Source organism: Fundulus heteroclitus, unplaced genomic scaffold, assembly GCF_011125445.2.
Source record: "Fundulus heteroclitus isolate FHET01 unplaced genomic scaffold, MU-UCD_Fhet_4.1 scaffold_47, whole genome shotgun sequence".
In the NCBI taxonomy this organism is placed as follows: domain Eukaryota; kingdom Metazoa; phylum Chordata; class Actinopteri; order Cyprinodontiformes; family Fundulidae; genus Fundulus; species Fundulus heteroclitus.
In genome coordinates, this window is record NW_023396890.1 from 1,695,361 (window position 1) to 1,708,610 (window position 13,250).

At 41.4% G+C, this 13,250-nt stretch overlaps 1 protein-coding gene across 3 annotated transcripts in view; it reads left to right on the top strand.

The window, feature by feature from the left end:
* Positions 1 to 13,250, top strand: part of snx29 (sorting nexin 29) — a 153,328-nt gene that overhangs the window by 22,620 nt on the left and 117,458 nt on the right. For all 3 annotated transcript variants that reach the window (XM_012866521.3, XM_012866530.3, XM_036132020.1), the window contains 2 exons: positions 129 to 192; positions 663 to 791. In XM_012866521.3, the coding sequence (XP_012721975.2) occupies positions 129 to 192; positions 663 to 791 (193 nt within the window). The remainder of the gene's footprint in view (positions 1 to 128; positions 193 to 662; positions 792 to 13,250) is intronic.

Below are 13,250 nucleotides of genomic sequence, written 5' to 3' on the forward strand. Positions count from 1 at the left end.
ATTCTTTTCTAAATGTTTTTCATTTATTCTTTTGTTTCTTCACGTTGCTTAGCGTAAAGGTAGATAATATATGGATATATTGTGCAGTAAATGTGCAGATGTCTGATGCTGGTCTCTGTCCATCGCAGCGGAGCTCCGGCAGGCGATCGTAGCCATGATGAACAGGAAGGATGATCTGGAGGAGCAAAACACGTACGTTCCTCTAAACGTTCCCAATGTTCACACCCCAGAAGAAAAACAGAAGTTTCTTCACAAAAAGAGTAGAATCTCTTCAGAGCTGACTTTACATCTGCCATTTTATTTCAGTCCAAGCTCATTTAGTGTTGGGAAGAGTTTTAAGAAGCTTTTATTGCATCGATGCATCAAAACGATTGTAAATCTTTCCAACTGCGTCACATTTTTTTTTTAATGATTTGCATTTAGGCTATTAACGTGACGCAGACAGATCTGTGTTGATGAAGTGTTTTCTATCGGAGCTAATTGTGATTCATCATCTCGTTTAGTGCGCCAATTAAAACGGCATTTGTCTAATGCATTGTTTATGAAAACGACATGAGCAGAAGGCCAGCGTTTAGTTGGGGATTATTCCTCTGCTACCTGAATGTAACGTGGCAGGGTCCCGTGTTGCCTGGCACAGCGTGACCCGCCGCATGTGTTCGCAGGTCCCTTCGCAGCCTGTTAGACGGCGAGATGGAGCACTCAGCCGGCCTGAGGCAGGAAACCGATTTGCTGAAGAAGAAGCTTGCAGAGCTGGAGGAGAGACACGGGGCTAAAGTCCAAGCGTTGGCCAGGTATGATGTGCTCGGTGTCATTTCTGCAAGAAAACCCAAGACGAAGCTGTGCTCGCAGCTTTTTAGACCAAAACCAAACACTTATTATGGATGTAAGAAAATAAAGCTCCATAAACAGGAACTTTATTGGACTTTTAGTGGAAACTGCATCAGGGTCCGTTTAACAGTTCTGGTTGTGGTCAGTAATAAATAACTCTCCTTGTAGGAAAGTTTCTGCACTGCAAAAAGGGAACTGTCTTAAAAGTAAAATTTTCTTGAAATTAGTATATTTTTCCTTGATTTGAAAAGCTAAATAAGACTATTAGCCTATGGAATGAGAATTTCTACCCCTAAAATAATATAATTAGATATCCTGCACTTGAAATAAGATGATGGAGATGAATTGTTCTTATTTAAGTGCGAAAATCTTATTCCATTGACAGATAGTTTTATTTACCTGCTCAAATCAATGAAAAATACTCTCATTTCAAGAGGATTTTACCTACTTTTAGTTCCCTTTTTGCAGTGTGTTCTGGGAATTTGTGTCTTTTTCCCCTTGTTTAATGCGTGGATTTACCTTTACCTCCATACCATCTCTACAAGCATCACCAATCCAACTTCTGGGGTCCATTTCCAACTTCTGGTTTTGGTAAAACCTTCACCTGCCGTTACCGATTTTAGGCAACTTCAGCATTCTTTTGAGAACCATAAAATATAAGATGATAAAAGAACAACTTTAATTTTTGTGTGTGCTTTTGCTGCTTCCTGCTGTGATCAATTTTTCATCATCGATTTCAGAGGCGCCGTCACACTGTGTGTGAGAGAGAGCATGGTTTTACAATTTAAAACCAAAGTAAAACAATTATAGATTTTATACTAATAGCATAGTTAGTTCAACTGGCGTTACTAGAACAACAGACTGGGTTGGTTCTCCTTCTCTTAACTCTGATATTTCTGACAGGTCTACAACACTGGCTTTGGTTGAAAAGAGAAAAATGAGCTGTTCAATTTTCCCTTCCTGTTATCTGCTGAAAGTCTTGCTCTCTTTCTTGGTCTCCAACATCCTGAGTGAACGGCAGACATGTAGAAAATAGTTTCCTTTTAAAATTGCTCCTATTTTAAACACCTCTCTGATTTAAAAAGCTTTGAGTCATTATAGCATCCATAACGAGCAGCTGTCCGGACGACCAGGCAGAACTTAATTGGTGAGTTCACTAAACAGAGATTATCGGGATTTTTTAGTTTCTGACTGGTCGGACATGTGGTCACATTCGCCATACATGTGCCTGTAAAAGATAAATGAGCGCGCACAATCGGCATGTTGTGAGACAGCCGTAAAAAAGCGGGACATCTCTACCTGATGGGGGCGCTGCGCTCTTTTATGGATGATGACGAGTCAAAGCAAAACATCCAGCTGTGCATTGAGATCTTTTCTAGGGCAGTAAAAACGTCTCGCAAATGAATCTTTCACCACTGAATGCGACATCAGTAACTGCATTAAATATTAGCTTTCATTCAGACTCTCCATGCCGGTAATATTTCTGCTTCGGCACGGCGCAACATGCCATGCGTTTCCGATATTTTCCCTTTTCTGGGCTTATGTTTGGGATTCCTAACCCTTTTTGCAGAAGTTGTGATACTTGTGTTTAGTTTAAGTAAACCTGAGTTAAAGAGGAGCCTTTGTTTCATGCTGTGGTTTGGTTAGAAGAATATTAAAATGTTTTAGAGCTTCTTTTTATAACTTCTAGGGAAATTACAGGGATAAATAACCTCTGCAGTCAAACTGTGGATTTACCTTCGTTAAGCATTATCCACCATTCCTGTGGCATTTATCCTCTCAGCTGCTGTCGTCTCCCTTTGTGGCCAAAGGTTTTTATTCTCAGACTCTAATCCCACTTCCTAGAGTAGAGGTTCCCAAAGTGGGACTCGGGACCCCTGGGGGATCACGAGATCCAAAATCTCTGACGTTACAATGTCAGAGAGATACTTATTTTAATACAGCAAATGTATGCCTTTTAATCATATAAAAAATTGTTTTTTTAATGAATTTATGACTTTTCGACATCAGTGTATTTTCGCCAATATGTGAAGTTAATCTTAAAATTTCTGCGTTTCTCTGTGGAAATTTACTTCTCCATGGGCAATGATTTATTTTCTTTAAAGGTACATAGCCACGTTTTATGCTTATTAAAGAAAGACCAAAAACCATTTGATCATGATAAAATGAGGTTATATAGAACAAGCCTCCATCCTGATGTTCCTAAAAATAAACACCTCACCATGCATGATGGGCAGATATAAACCGATGTGGCGCCATCTAGCGGCAGTACCGCTGAACTATCATAATGCTGGTTGGATTTATTAATAAATCACTATCAGAAAGCATAATAATAAATTAAAATTAATAAATCACTATTAATCATTATGCAGGTTCCAGCCCTCTTGGAATCATATTTGTTTGCGTTTTTTTCTTTCACTGGATCTTAGACCTTTCTTCATTGTATCGCTAGGAGATGCTAATAACCATTAGCCGCTTCCTTGTAGTACGTACTTCTGTTAAAATCGTAACTAAACGTAAAAGGCTTTATTTACTAACAAATTGAGCAAAAACAAAGCATAAAACACTAAAATAACGACTAATAGACGTGATAATCTTTGATAAAACTTTATAACGAACCAGAGTGAGCTGCAGATGTATAAATAAATAAAAAGTCGAACAACATGGCTATGCACCTTTAATCTACAATGGCCATAAATTTTCTTTTTTTTTTTTTGGAAATTACAGGAATAAAGTCATATTATATGTAAAATAATAAAGAACATTATGAGAATAAAGTCCTTTACAAGAATAAAGTCGTAATATTACAAGACTATATTCACAAAGTCTTTTGCATAATCATTTTAAAAGTCCTAATAATTGTTCCTGATTTGCTAAAAAGTTTTATTATTTCCTTAGTTGTGAAAACAATATCAAAGCATAACTTTACAAGATGCTCAGAATTCGTCATTTTAACACAGATGGAAGAGTTTTTACTTTATTACTTTAAAGTGTTCATGTCTGTCTGCGTTGGGTTTTTAGCAACAAGGTTTTATGGAAACCTTGTTTTCCATCAACGTCTCGTTTTTTCACTGACTTGACCGTCTTACTGCCTCTTTCCTTGTAAAACATGTTTATGCTGTAATAAACAACAACTGTCACCAAATGCATCGCGGGCATAAAGAGCTTGAATGCTGCCTGATTAATTAGCTTAGCATCATGCAGCCCCAATTAAGATCAATTAAGGTTAATATTAAAGCATAATAGATATTTGGGCCCAGTGTTTTTTCTGCATTGGATTGTCCGTAAAATGCCAACATTTTGCTGTGTCTCATTTTTAATTTAAGCTTTAACCTCTTGTTGTCTCTGTTTGTAGCAAAGACTTTTTGCGTTTAATTGTTGGTTAAACATGGATTGCCTGTTTCAGCAGCTGGCATTCTTATTTATTTTTTTGGGGCAGTTTATTGAGTAGATAGTTGACCTATTTAAATAAATCCACAGATTTGTTGTGGTAAGACCAGCGCTGTGGCTGAAATACTACACAGTGGAGATTTTTATCTGACCCGATGTGAACTGTAACCCGACAGGAGACGGTATCTTTTGCCGGGTTTCTGTATTTGCTGAACCGATACGCTGATTTGACTTTGGGTTAAACCCAGATGAGAGCAGAGGGCTTTCTTGCCCCTGATTAAAGCCGCCTCCTCGCTGCTGATTGTGCCGGCCTCAGAGCCATACCTACTGCAGCTGCGTCACTGTTTCCCACATAATCACAGTAATCACCGCTGCATCGCCCAGTGGCTGCAGCCGCTTCTGTGCAAATATCAGCGTTGAGTCCGCACACGCCGTTTAATCCGCTCGCCACCGAGAACAACCATAGGTTACGCGTCTCGGCAAAGTTTGGCCCATTCACGCTGAAGGGGTTTCATTCCCTTCCCTGCGCCATAAATACTCTCATCTTTAGCCCCATAATGGACCACCTGCAGGTTGCCTGGAAGTGGAGCGCGTTACGTACGCTGACCCGGTGCCAGTCACACCCGGACCGCTGGTCATCTGAGCAGGAAGCCCGACCAGCTCCGTGTTCCCTGGACATCCAGCCAGCGGCTCGGTTTGAACGCCGGGAAAGCTGATGGAGCAGATTATTTGGAGATGTTGCTGCAGCTATAAAAAGCATCGACTGTGACGTACGCTGTGAGTCTCCACAGACACACAGCGCTCCGTAGTTCGCTGCTTTTCCATCGTAGCCAAATGTCCTCGATCAATAGAGGCTATAAATAGAGGAGCTGCTGCTGGCCAGCGAGCGTCGATCACCAGAGGCGCTATAATCCGCAGGCCTCCCTGGTTCCTCTGCAGCACGGGTCACAAGGGAGCCACACTGCAACAATCAAACTAAAATAAGTAACATTTTCTTAAAATGTGTGCATTTATCCTTGATTTGAGCAGATAAATAAGATGATCTGCCAGTGGAATAAGATTTTTTTACTTAAAATAGGAACAATTCATCTCCATCATCTTATTCTAAGTGCAGGATGTCTAATGATCTTATTTTAGGGGTCAAAATACTCATTCCATTGGCAGATGATGTTATTTAACTGCTCAAATTAAGGATAAATGCACAAACTTTTAAGTACATTTTACTTATTTTTACATTTGTTTTTGCAGTGCAACGTGAGCACGAGTGGACTGTAGTGGTTTTGAGGTTAAATTACAACTCGTTGAGCGCCTGTGGACTTAATTGAGGCTCGTCGTTTAGTGCGCAGTAGCTGTGAGGAGAGCTTTGGCTGCCAGCTGCAGCGTTTGGGTTAAATGTGGATCTCCAGCACCAGATGGTCCTGTTATTTCCAAGAGGACGCCAACAGTTGTCTACTAATTTTAGTGCTTTTCAGTGTGGATGCACTTCCAATGCAAAGCAGCAGCTAAACACATGCGAGCAACGAGAGCGTGTTTTGAGGCTGGTTGGGAACGGGGGTGGCAGAGGATGAGCCGCCATAGATAGATTCCAGTCTGACGCAGACGCCAGCAGAGGGGAGTCGGCTAAAACGGGCCGCTGCTCACTTGCTGACTTACTCACGCGGAAAAACAAGAAACGTGGTCTACAACAGAACCTCTACTCACCCACCCGTCCAAATATAGCACCAAACTGTTTGGCCTTTACTCGCACGGCGCCTCAGACTGCTGAAAGCTCGGCTGCCAGGAGGAGGCAGCGCCTGCAGGAGGTCCTGTTGTTCAGTGGACCTCCTGCAGCTCAACCTCCAGCCATGGAGACGGTCTTTAAGGAATGAACAGTGGGAAGAGCTAGCTGGACCTGCTTTGAGTTCTGCTTCTGGCTGCGGCCTTCCTGGTAAAACAGAAGTGACCATATTAGGAGAGGAAGGCGGAGCTTCAGAGTAATTCTTAAAAGTATTCTTGTGTTTTTTAAATTGAAACATCTGCTGATATTCATATTTTCAGATCCAAACCTTTACCTCCTTAAACGTTTAATGTTTCCCTTTATCTCTAGGTGGTGTTGTATGTCAAAATGAGCAGTTACTGCGTTTAGAAGATTAATAAATGTACAATAGGAGTCCGAATCCACCCCTCATGCCTTTTATATACACACTAGTCAGCTGTGGAGGTAAAATGGACAGATGTCGAGTTTTGTTGCTCAGCCGGAGACAAAGTTGGCCGGTAACGTAATTCAAGGCAAGGCAAGGCAAGGCAAATTTATTTATATAGCACAATTCAGTACAGGGACAATGCAAAGTGCTTTACATGATTAAAATATAGCAAATTAAAACAGAATAAAAGCAAGTAGGAATAAAATGTTGATAGAAATTTGAACAAAGAAGTGGTGATTCAGTTAACTAGAACAGTTGAAGGCAATCCTAAACAAATGTGTTTTTAATCTTGATTTAAAGGAACTCAGGCTTTCCGCACCTTTACAATTTTCTGGGAGTTTGTTCCAAATCAGTGGAGCATAGGAACTAAATGCTGCTTCTCCATGTCTGGTTCTGGTTCTGGTTCTGCAGAGCAGGCTGGAGCCAGAAGACCTGAGTGGTCTGGAGGGTTGATGCCCTGATAACAAGTCTGTGACGTATTTAGGTGCTAATTCAGGGATTTATAGACTAACAGAAGGATTTTAAAGTCTATTCTCTGAGATCCAGGGAGCCATGGAAGGACTTTAGAACCGGGGTGATGTGCTCTACAAGGAGCCGTGCTGCAGAGAATTTAGATCACCGATCACTTCGACCATATTATCATTCGAATTAATAAACAGATGTTAATTATTCCTGAGCAGAGTTGCACCTCCTTAATGTACAAAAGACAAAAGTGACCCTAAACGGCCCAGTAATGCAGGACTTCAAGTGAAACTAAGTCAAGGACATTTTAATGTTTTTTTTTTTCTGTTAATGATTATTGCCATTAGCAAAAGTAACTTAAACAGCGTTCTAACTGTATGTTTTCTAGATTTTTAAAACTCTTTGTGCCATTTATTCTAACTTCTAACAGGAGCTGAAGCTGTTATCTTTCAGCAGCAGAGCCGCCACCGTAGAACAGGAACCCTCACTGGGTCAGACGGGCCGTTTAGCTTCACAGAACTCGTCTCCCACCTCCGTCTGTCTCTGCTGGACGAATTGTCTCCTTATCTGGTCCAACAGTGGTTCTGTTCAGGTCACGCTGAGGTGTGCAGGAGGTACTGGAGTTTGGATGTTTAGTGCTTTTATAAGTTATATAAATGGTGCTGAACACAAAAGCAAGGTGGACGGAGAAACACTGAAATCTTGCACATATTTTCATAAAGCAAAGAGAACCATAGAATTATTCATCAGAACTAAATGGTGAAAAGCAGGACACGGGACCTTAAGGACCGGAGTCAGCTGTTCTACAGCTCATGATAAATGGACTCTGTTATATTCACTAAAACAGAATTTTTAGACTCAGACCAAAACTGTTAACAGCCGATCACTTCAACCATATTATCATTCGAATTAATAAACAGACAGGTTCATTTTTAAAGTTTGATTTAATCAGTCAATTCTTAAACCTAAAGGCTCAGTGATTTACACCCTGGTGAAACATCTAGTGGTGCGCTGAATGAATTACAGACGGCCTCGCCGTTAAGCGCCTTATAACTACTACGGAAGCCTCAGAGTGTCATAAATGTGACAATGTCCACATGTCCTCCATGTATCTGGTACCTAGCTAATGCTAATAGCTAACAGCTAATAGCTACTTGTGAAATGGTTTATGGCTCTGTTTCCAAGTCTGCTTGTTTTTTGTAAAGTTACTTATAAATTCTGTGAGTAACGTTTTTTGGGGCTCGTTTCTAAACGTGTAGTCGTTAATTTTGGTTCTAAAATAAGCGACTATAAACACAAGTAAAGAGACTCTCTACAGCCGTGAACCGGCTGATATCCCTCCGGCTCTCTGCGTCCACATCATCCCTGAGACGAACAAATGAGCCGATGTTTTCCTCCCGCGCTCAAAAACCAGCAATGGAGGGAGAAACGGCTGGTGGCAACGCAAAGTCAGCAGTAAGGACTTATCTATTAAACTCAGAGCTGACTGGAAAGTTGCAAATATTAAACTTAACGAGAGCTGAAAATATCACAATGTTAACATCCAGTAACCTGCTGGTAAAACGTTTCCTGGACTCATTATCCAGGAATGTGTTTAATGTTCGATGAAAGTCTGATAGTAAACCCTGATTAGTTTAAATGGTTAGTGCAAATGGACAAATACTAATATGCTATTATCATATTCAATTTTCTTTTACAAAACTTTTTTTTGAACCATTGAGGCACATTATCTAAATCGTGAAAGTAAGGCCTTTATGCACTTTTTTTGTTAATGGCGTATAGATCTCTTGCTAGATGCATTTTTCTTTAGTTTCCACAATTTGAAACATAAAAGTAACTTCTTTGTTCACAGGAAACAATTGCTTATTAAATTACTTAATAAATTACTTAATAAATTAGTAAAAGGCAACATTGTACATTTTGTTTATTCAGCCAAGAAAGGCACGGTCTGTTTCCTTGTTTGCTACTTTTATTATTTATTTATTTATTTATTTATTACTATTCCTTTTACTTTTTAGACAACAATAAAGGGAGTGGGAGTAATTTTACCAGGAGTGGGTCAGGAGTGAAAATCCACACCCGTTTCACCCTCTAGTCGGCGGGGACCAACATTTACTATGAAGCCTTGTTGGAAAAAGTAAATTTAAAAAGAAGAAGAAAAATAACTTTAGTGTAATGAGTGCACTGAGTGTCTGCAGTAAATAACAGAGACTAAAGCAGATCCGTGTTTTGTGTGATCACCATATGTCTGTAAAAGCGTTGTGTAATCCCCGCGTAGCTGTGCGGTTCTGAAGACCGGCCCCGTGGTGCGTACGCCATCTGTTGCCCGGCTCTTTGCTCTCTTTTTGCCGATGGCCGTTCTTTGGGGTTCTGACTGCGTGTTTGAGGTCGTCAGCAATCAGGAGAGCCAAATTTGGACCAGTTAGAGTCCTTCTGTGACAGATTGAAGGAAGATCGCATTCTGGCACCAAGACGGGTCTAAAAAGTCGGTCCTAAATCGACCGAGACGCGTTGAAGCGGGCCGGAGAAACGTGTGTTGTGGTTTAGCTCATAGTGAAATTAAAAGGTAAAATAATGGAGGGGGTCAGTTAGCAAGGCCTGGAGGGACACCTGGGTCACAGTTATTAAAATCCCCAGCAGGTCAGCTCCCAGGAAGCTCTGTAAAAACCTTCCTCATCCATGTTGGAGCACATAAAGGCAGGAGAGACTGCAGTCGTCCCTAAGAGCTAACCTTGTGATGTCACAGGCAAGCAGCTTTTTTTTGTTTAAGCACATTTTATTGCTGGATTCCCTGCTTTCTTGTAGTTGGCAGTTGCAAAAACATTAACGACTTAATTTCATTTGATTGCATCACCTGCGCTGTTGCTGCAGTGTGTTAGATGACAATCTGCACGACTGCGAACAACGACTCCCCCGCTGGAGGTGGTTGTCCCATAGAATCGCTCCTTTAGCTCCTTTTGAGCTAAAGATGCAGCTCAACATTTACTGCAGCCGTATCAGTTTGCAGGAGGTTGATCTGCCAGTTTAGACTTTGTTGTCCCACAGCTGTGGACACGCATTAAAGGTGCAGAGCCACATTATTTCACTTTTATTTATTTATACGTCAGCAGCTCACTCTGGTTGCAGACATTGTTTTTCTGAAAGATTATCACGTCCTGCTGTTTTTTTTGTTGTTGTTTTGGTGTTTTATGCTTTGCTTTAGATCAATTAGCTCAGCAGGGGTTAAAACAAGGAAGCAGCTAACGGCTATTAACATCTCCCAGCGAAACAATGCAGAATGGTCCAAGATCCAGTGGAAAAAAACACAAAATTCTATGATTCCTGGAGGGAAAAGCCTGGAATGTCTCTGGGAATCCAGTCTGAACGTTGGTGTTCACTGAAGAGGACGCTGAACCTGCCGAGGCTCAGATGTGACGCAGAGTTGATGACATGAGTAAATGTTCTGATCTGAGGCTCTTAGAGCTGCTGTAGATCGTTTTATTTGATTAATAACTTTGATCTTCATCACGCTGAGCTGCTGCTTTACTGTGAGGCGTTGCAGAGGGTCAGGCTCAGTCTGGTATTATTTATAATTGATTTATTAATTAAGCAAACCGGCTTTATAATAGTTCTGTGATACTGCCACTAGATGGCGCCACGTCTGTTTACATCTGCTAATGTCCAGAAATGTGGCTGTTAGGTTGATTGTCTCTGAATTGCTTCTCACCCACTGACCGCTGCAGGTGAGCGCCACCTGCTGGGTGTAGACTACACATAGATGGAGACTTTCCTGCTAGAGTGTTGAGTCTCCAGATGTTTTCACTTAAGCAGAACCTACCTGACAGCTGGAAGTACGAAGTTCAAACCAACCGGACCCAGTAACTCCGTCTTAAAGGAGTTTTGTTCCAGAATGACTTTAATTCATCTGCATCTGAGATCCAAATCCTTAGAAATGGACCTGGAACCATTTCCAGACTAAAGGATCACAGAGACTTTGTTCCTCTGTTCTTTAAACTTCATATTTTTCTTTAATAAATCAATGAATCCTAATTTAAAAACGATCTGATGTGAGACAAAAAAAAAAAAAAGAAATCTAGAGGGTGAAATACTTTTTCATTTGTAGGTGCTAGAAAACATTGAAGAGCCGATTATTTAGTACGTTTGCTCCTCGTTAGAAACAAAACTGGATCAGAACCTGAACAATAGCGACGTTTAGCTTATTAGTGGAACTAATAATATTTCTACTCTGCATTGTTGGAACTAATTATGATTGTTAAGATATACAATTTTATATCTGATAACTGGAAGCAGAAAATGTTTTGTTCAGCAGCTGGAAATGTGTCCAGAACCAGAACCAACATGCATTTTCTCAGAAAGTCCGATGTTCAGTCCTGCAGGAGAAAAGCACAGAAACACGAACTCACCACAACCAACAAGAACCAGGAGCAGATGCCTTTGTTTCTTTGTCTGGTATGTTTTTGCAGGCACTAGGACCCGTTTGGTTCTAATAAAACCCAGAACCTAATAAACTTGCTCTGAACTGTGTGTAAATTATTTCTTTATTTCTGGGACGTTTGGCGGTAAATTGCTCTGCGCAGCGTCGTTCTGTCTCTACGGGCATCTTTGCTGCCCGCGTGCAAAGCCGCCTTCACCTGAACAAGCGGCCACTTCAGTGGAGTTTATTGCAAATTAAGGCGACTACTGAGCGCAGCACCAGTAAAGCCAGAGAGTGCAGGGAATCCAGCAGAGACGGAGGAAAATAAAGACACACACGGCCCTCGTTTCAGCTGCAGTAATTACTGCAGGTGTGGCAGCTTCAGCTTTCTGCGATATTTACTCCCAGAAAAACCCTCCGCTGAACTTTTAAATTCAGTGCTCTTTGTCTTCCAGGCTGAACATTTACAGTTTATGTCACCATCTCCTTCATTCGCACTCAGAACAAAGCCGCAGCTTCTTCAGTTCTGCTTCTGAGGCGTTTCCGTCTCTCGCCGTTTCTTTCACACACAGGTAAAATTAGGAAGCTGCTTTCTTTAGCTGGTAGTTTTTACCTCTGGGACTAATGGAACAAGCAGAAATATAATGTGGAGCAGGAAGCAGCCCCCAGCGTCTGAGCCAATAACTCCCAGACCACGATTGATATCTAGCGAGGAACGTGGCTGAGGTTGACACTGGACTCCTAACGGGGTATTTTTCCCTGTGCAAACATTTGCCCTGCTCTTCCTGGCTAAGGCTGTTGTTTCTGCGCTAAATAATGGAACGGGAGCGCACATTACATCGGCTGAAAGCCTTTTAGTTGTACCACAGCGATCAATAATTCAGCAGAACGCGTTAATTTCCAGAGCGTTGTATCCTGAAAAGGAAGCTGGAATATTTAGCATTGTTCGGGTCGTCGGCTGAACTTCTCTGTTCTGAATAAAGGATTCAAAGATGGACAAACAAACGAAGGAGTTCCTCCATAAATCACCTTTCCTCTGCCAGCATGTGTCAGAATCTGGTCTGACAGGATTTCACCACACCGGAGAAGACGGAGCCGCTTGGAGCGTCGTTGCAGCAGAACTCTGGTGGTTCTTCTTACAAGCCCGGTTTCTAAAGCCTCCAGATTGTTTGCATGGACCAGATGAATGCTAAGGTGTCGGCACGATTCCCTCTGGGGGCCAAGGCCTCCTGACTGGCCTGCCTGTCCGGCCCAGTTTGCACCAACACGGCGCTGCTAGCATCGCAGCTGGTGGTTGCTTTAAGCCGCAGGAGTGAATTAGAAAAAGGAAAACCACCAGATTCTCTAAAAAGAGTCTAATTTGTTCATAAAAAAATGTTTTTATAGTTTGAAACGCAGAATCCTTAACGTTTTCCACGCATCTAAAGATGCAGAAACCAGAGAAAGTAAATTCCTCTTTTATTTCTGACGCTGGAATATTTAGCAAAAGTGCAACTTTTTATTTTACTGTATTTAGTTATAAAATTCAACAGAAAGAAATTAGTTTTATTTAGGTCCTGTAGAGCCGGGGGTCATCAACAGGCGGCCCGTGGGCCACATCCAGCCCACCAGAGCTTTCTACCCGGCCCTCAGAATATTTCTGAATAGTGAAGAGGAAAAAGTGTATATATATATATATATATATATATATATATATATATATATATATATATATATATATATATATATATATATATATCATATTATGTTCATTTATTTCATTTTATGAAAGCATTTGGCCCTCAGACCAACGTACTGATGCAGAGTCTAAACGATGCCGCCCTGACTGGCTTTAGGTACGGAGAGCAAATCCTCAGACTCATGGTTAGACCCGGCGCTGGTCCAGTGGGTCTTGGGTTAGACGCCCGCCTCATGTGGCAGGCAGTTCCTGCAGCATGAAGGGACTGATGCCATTGTTTTGCCCCCAGGCTCCC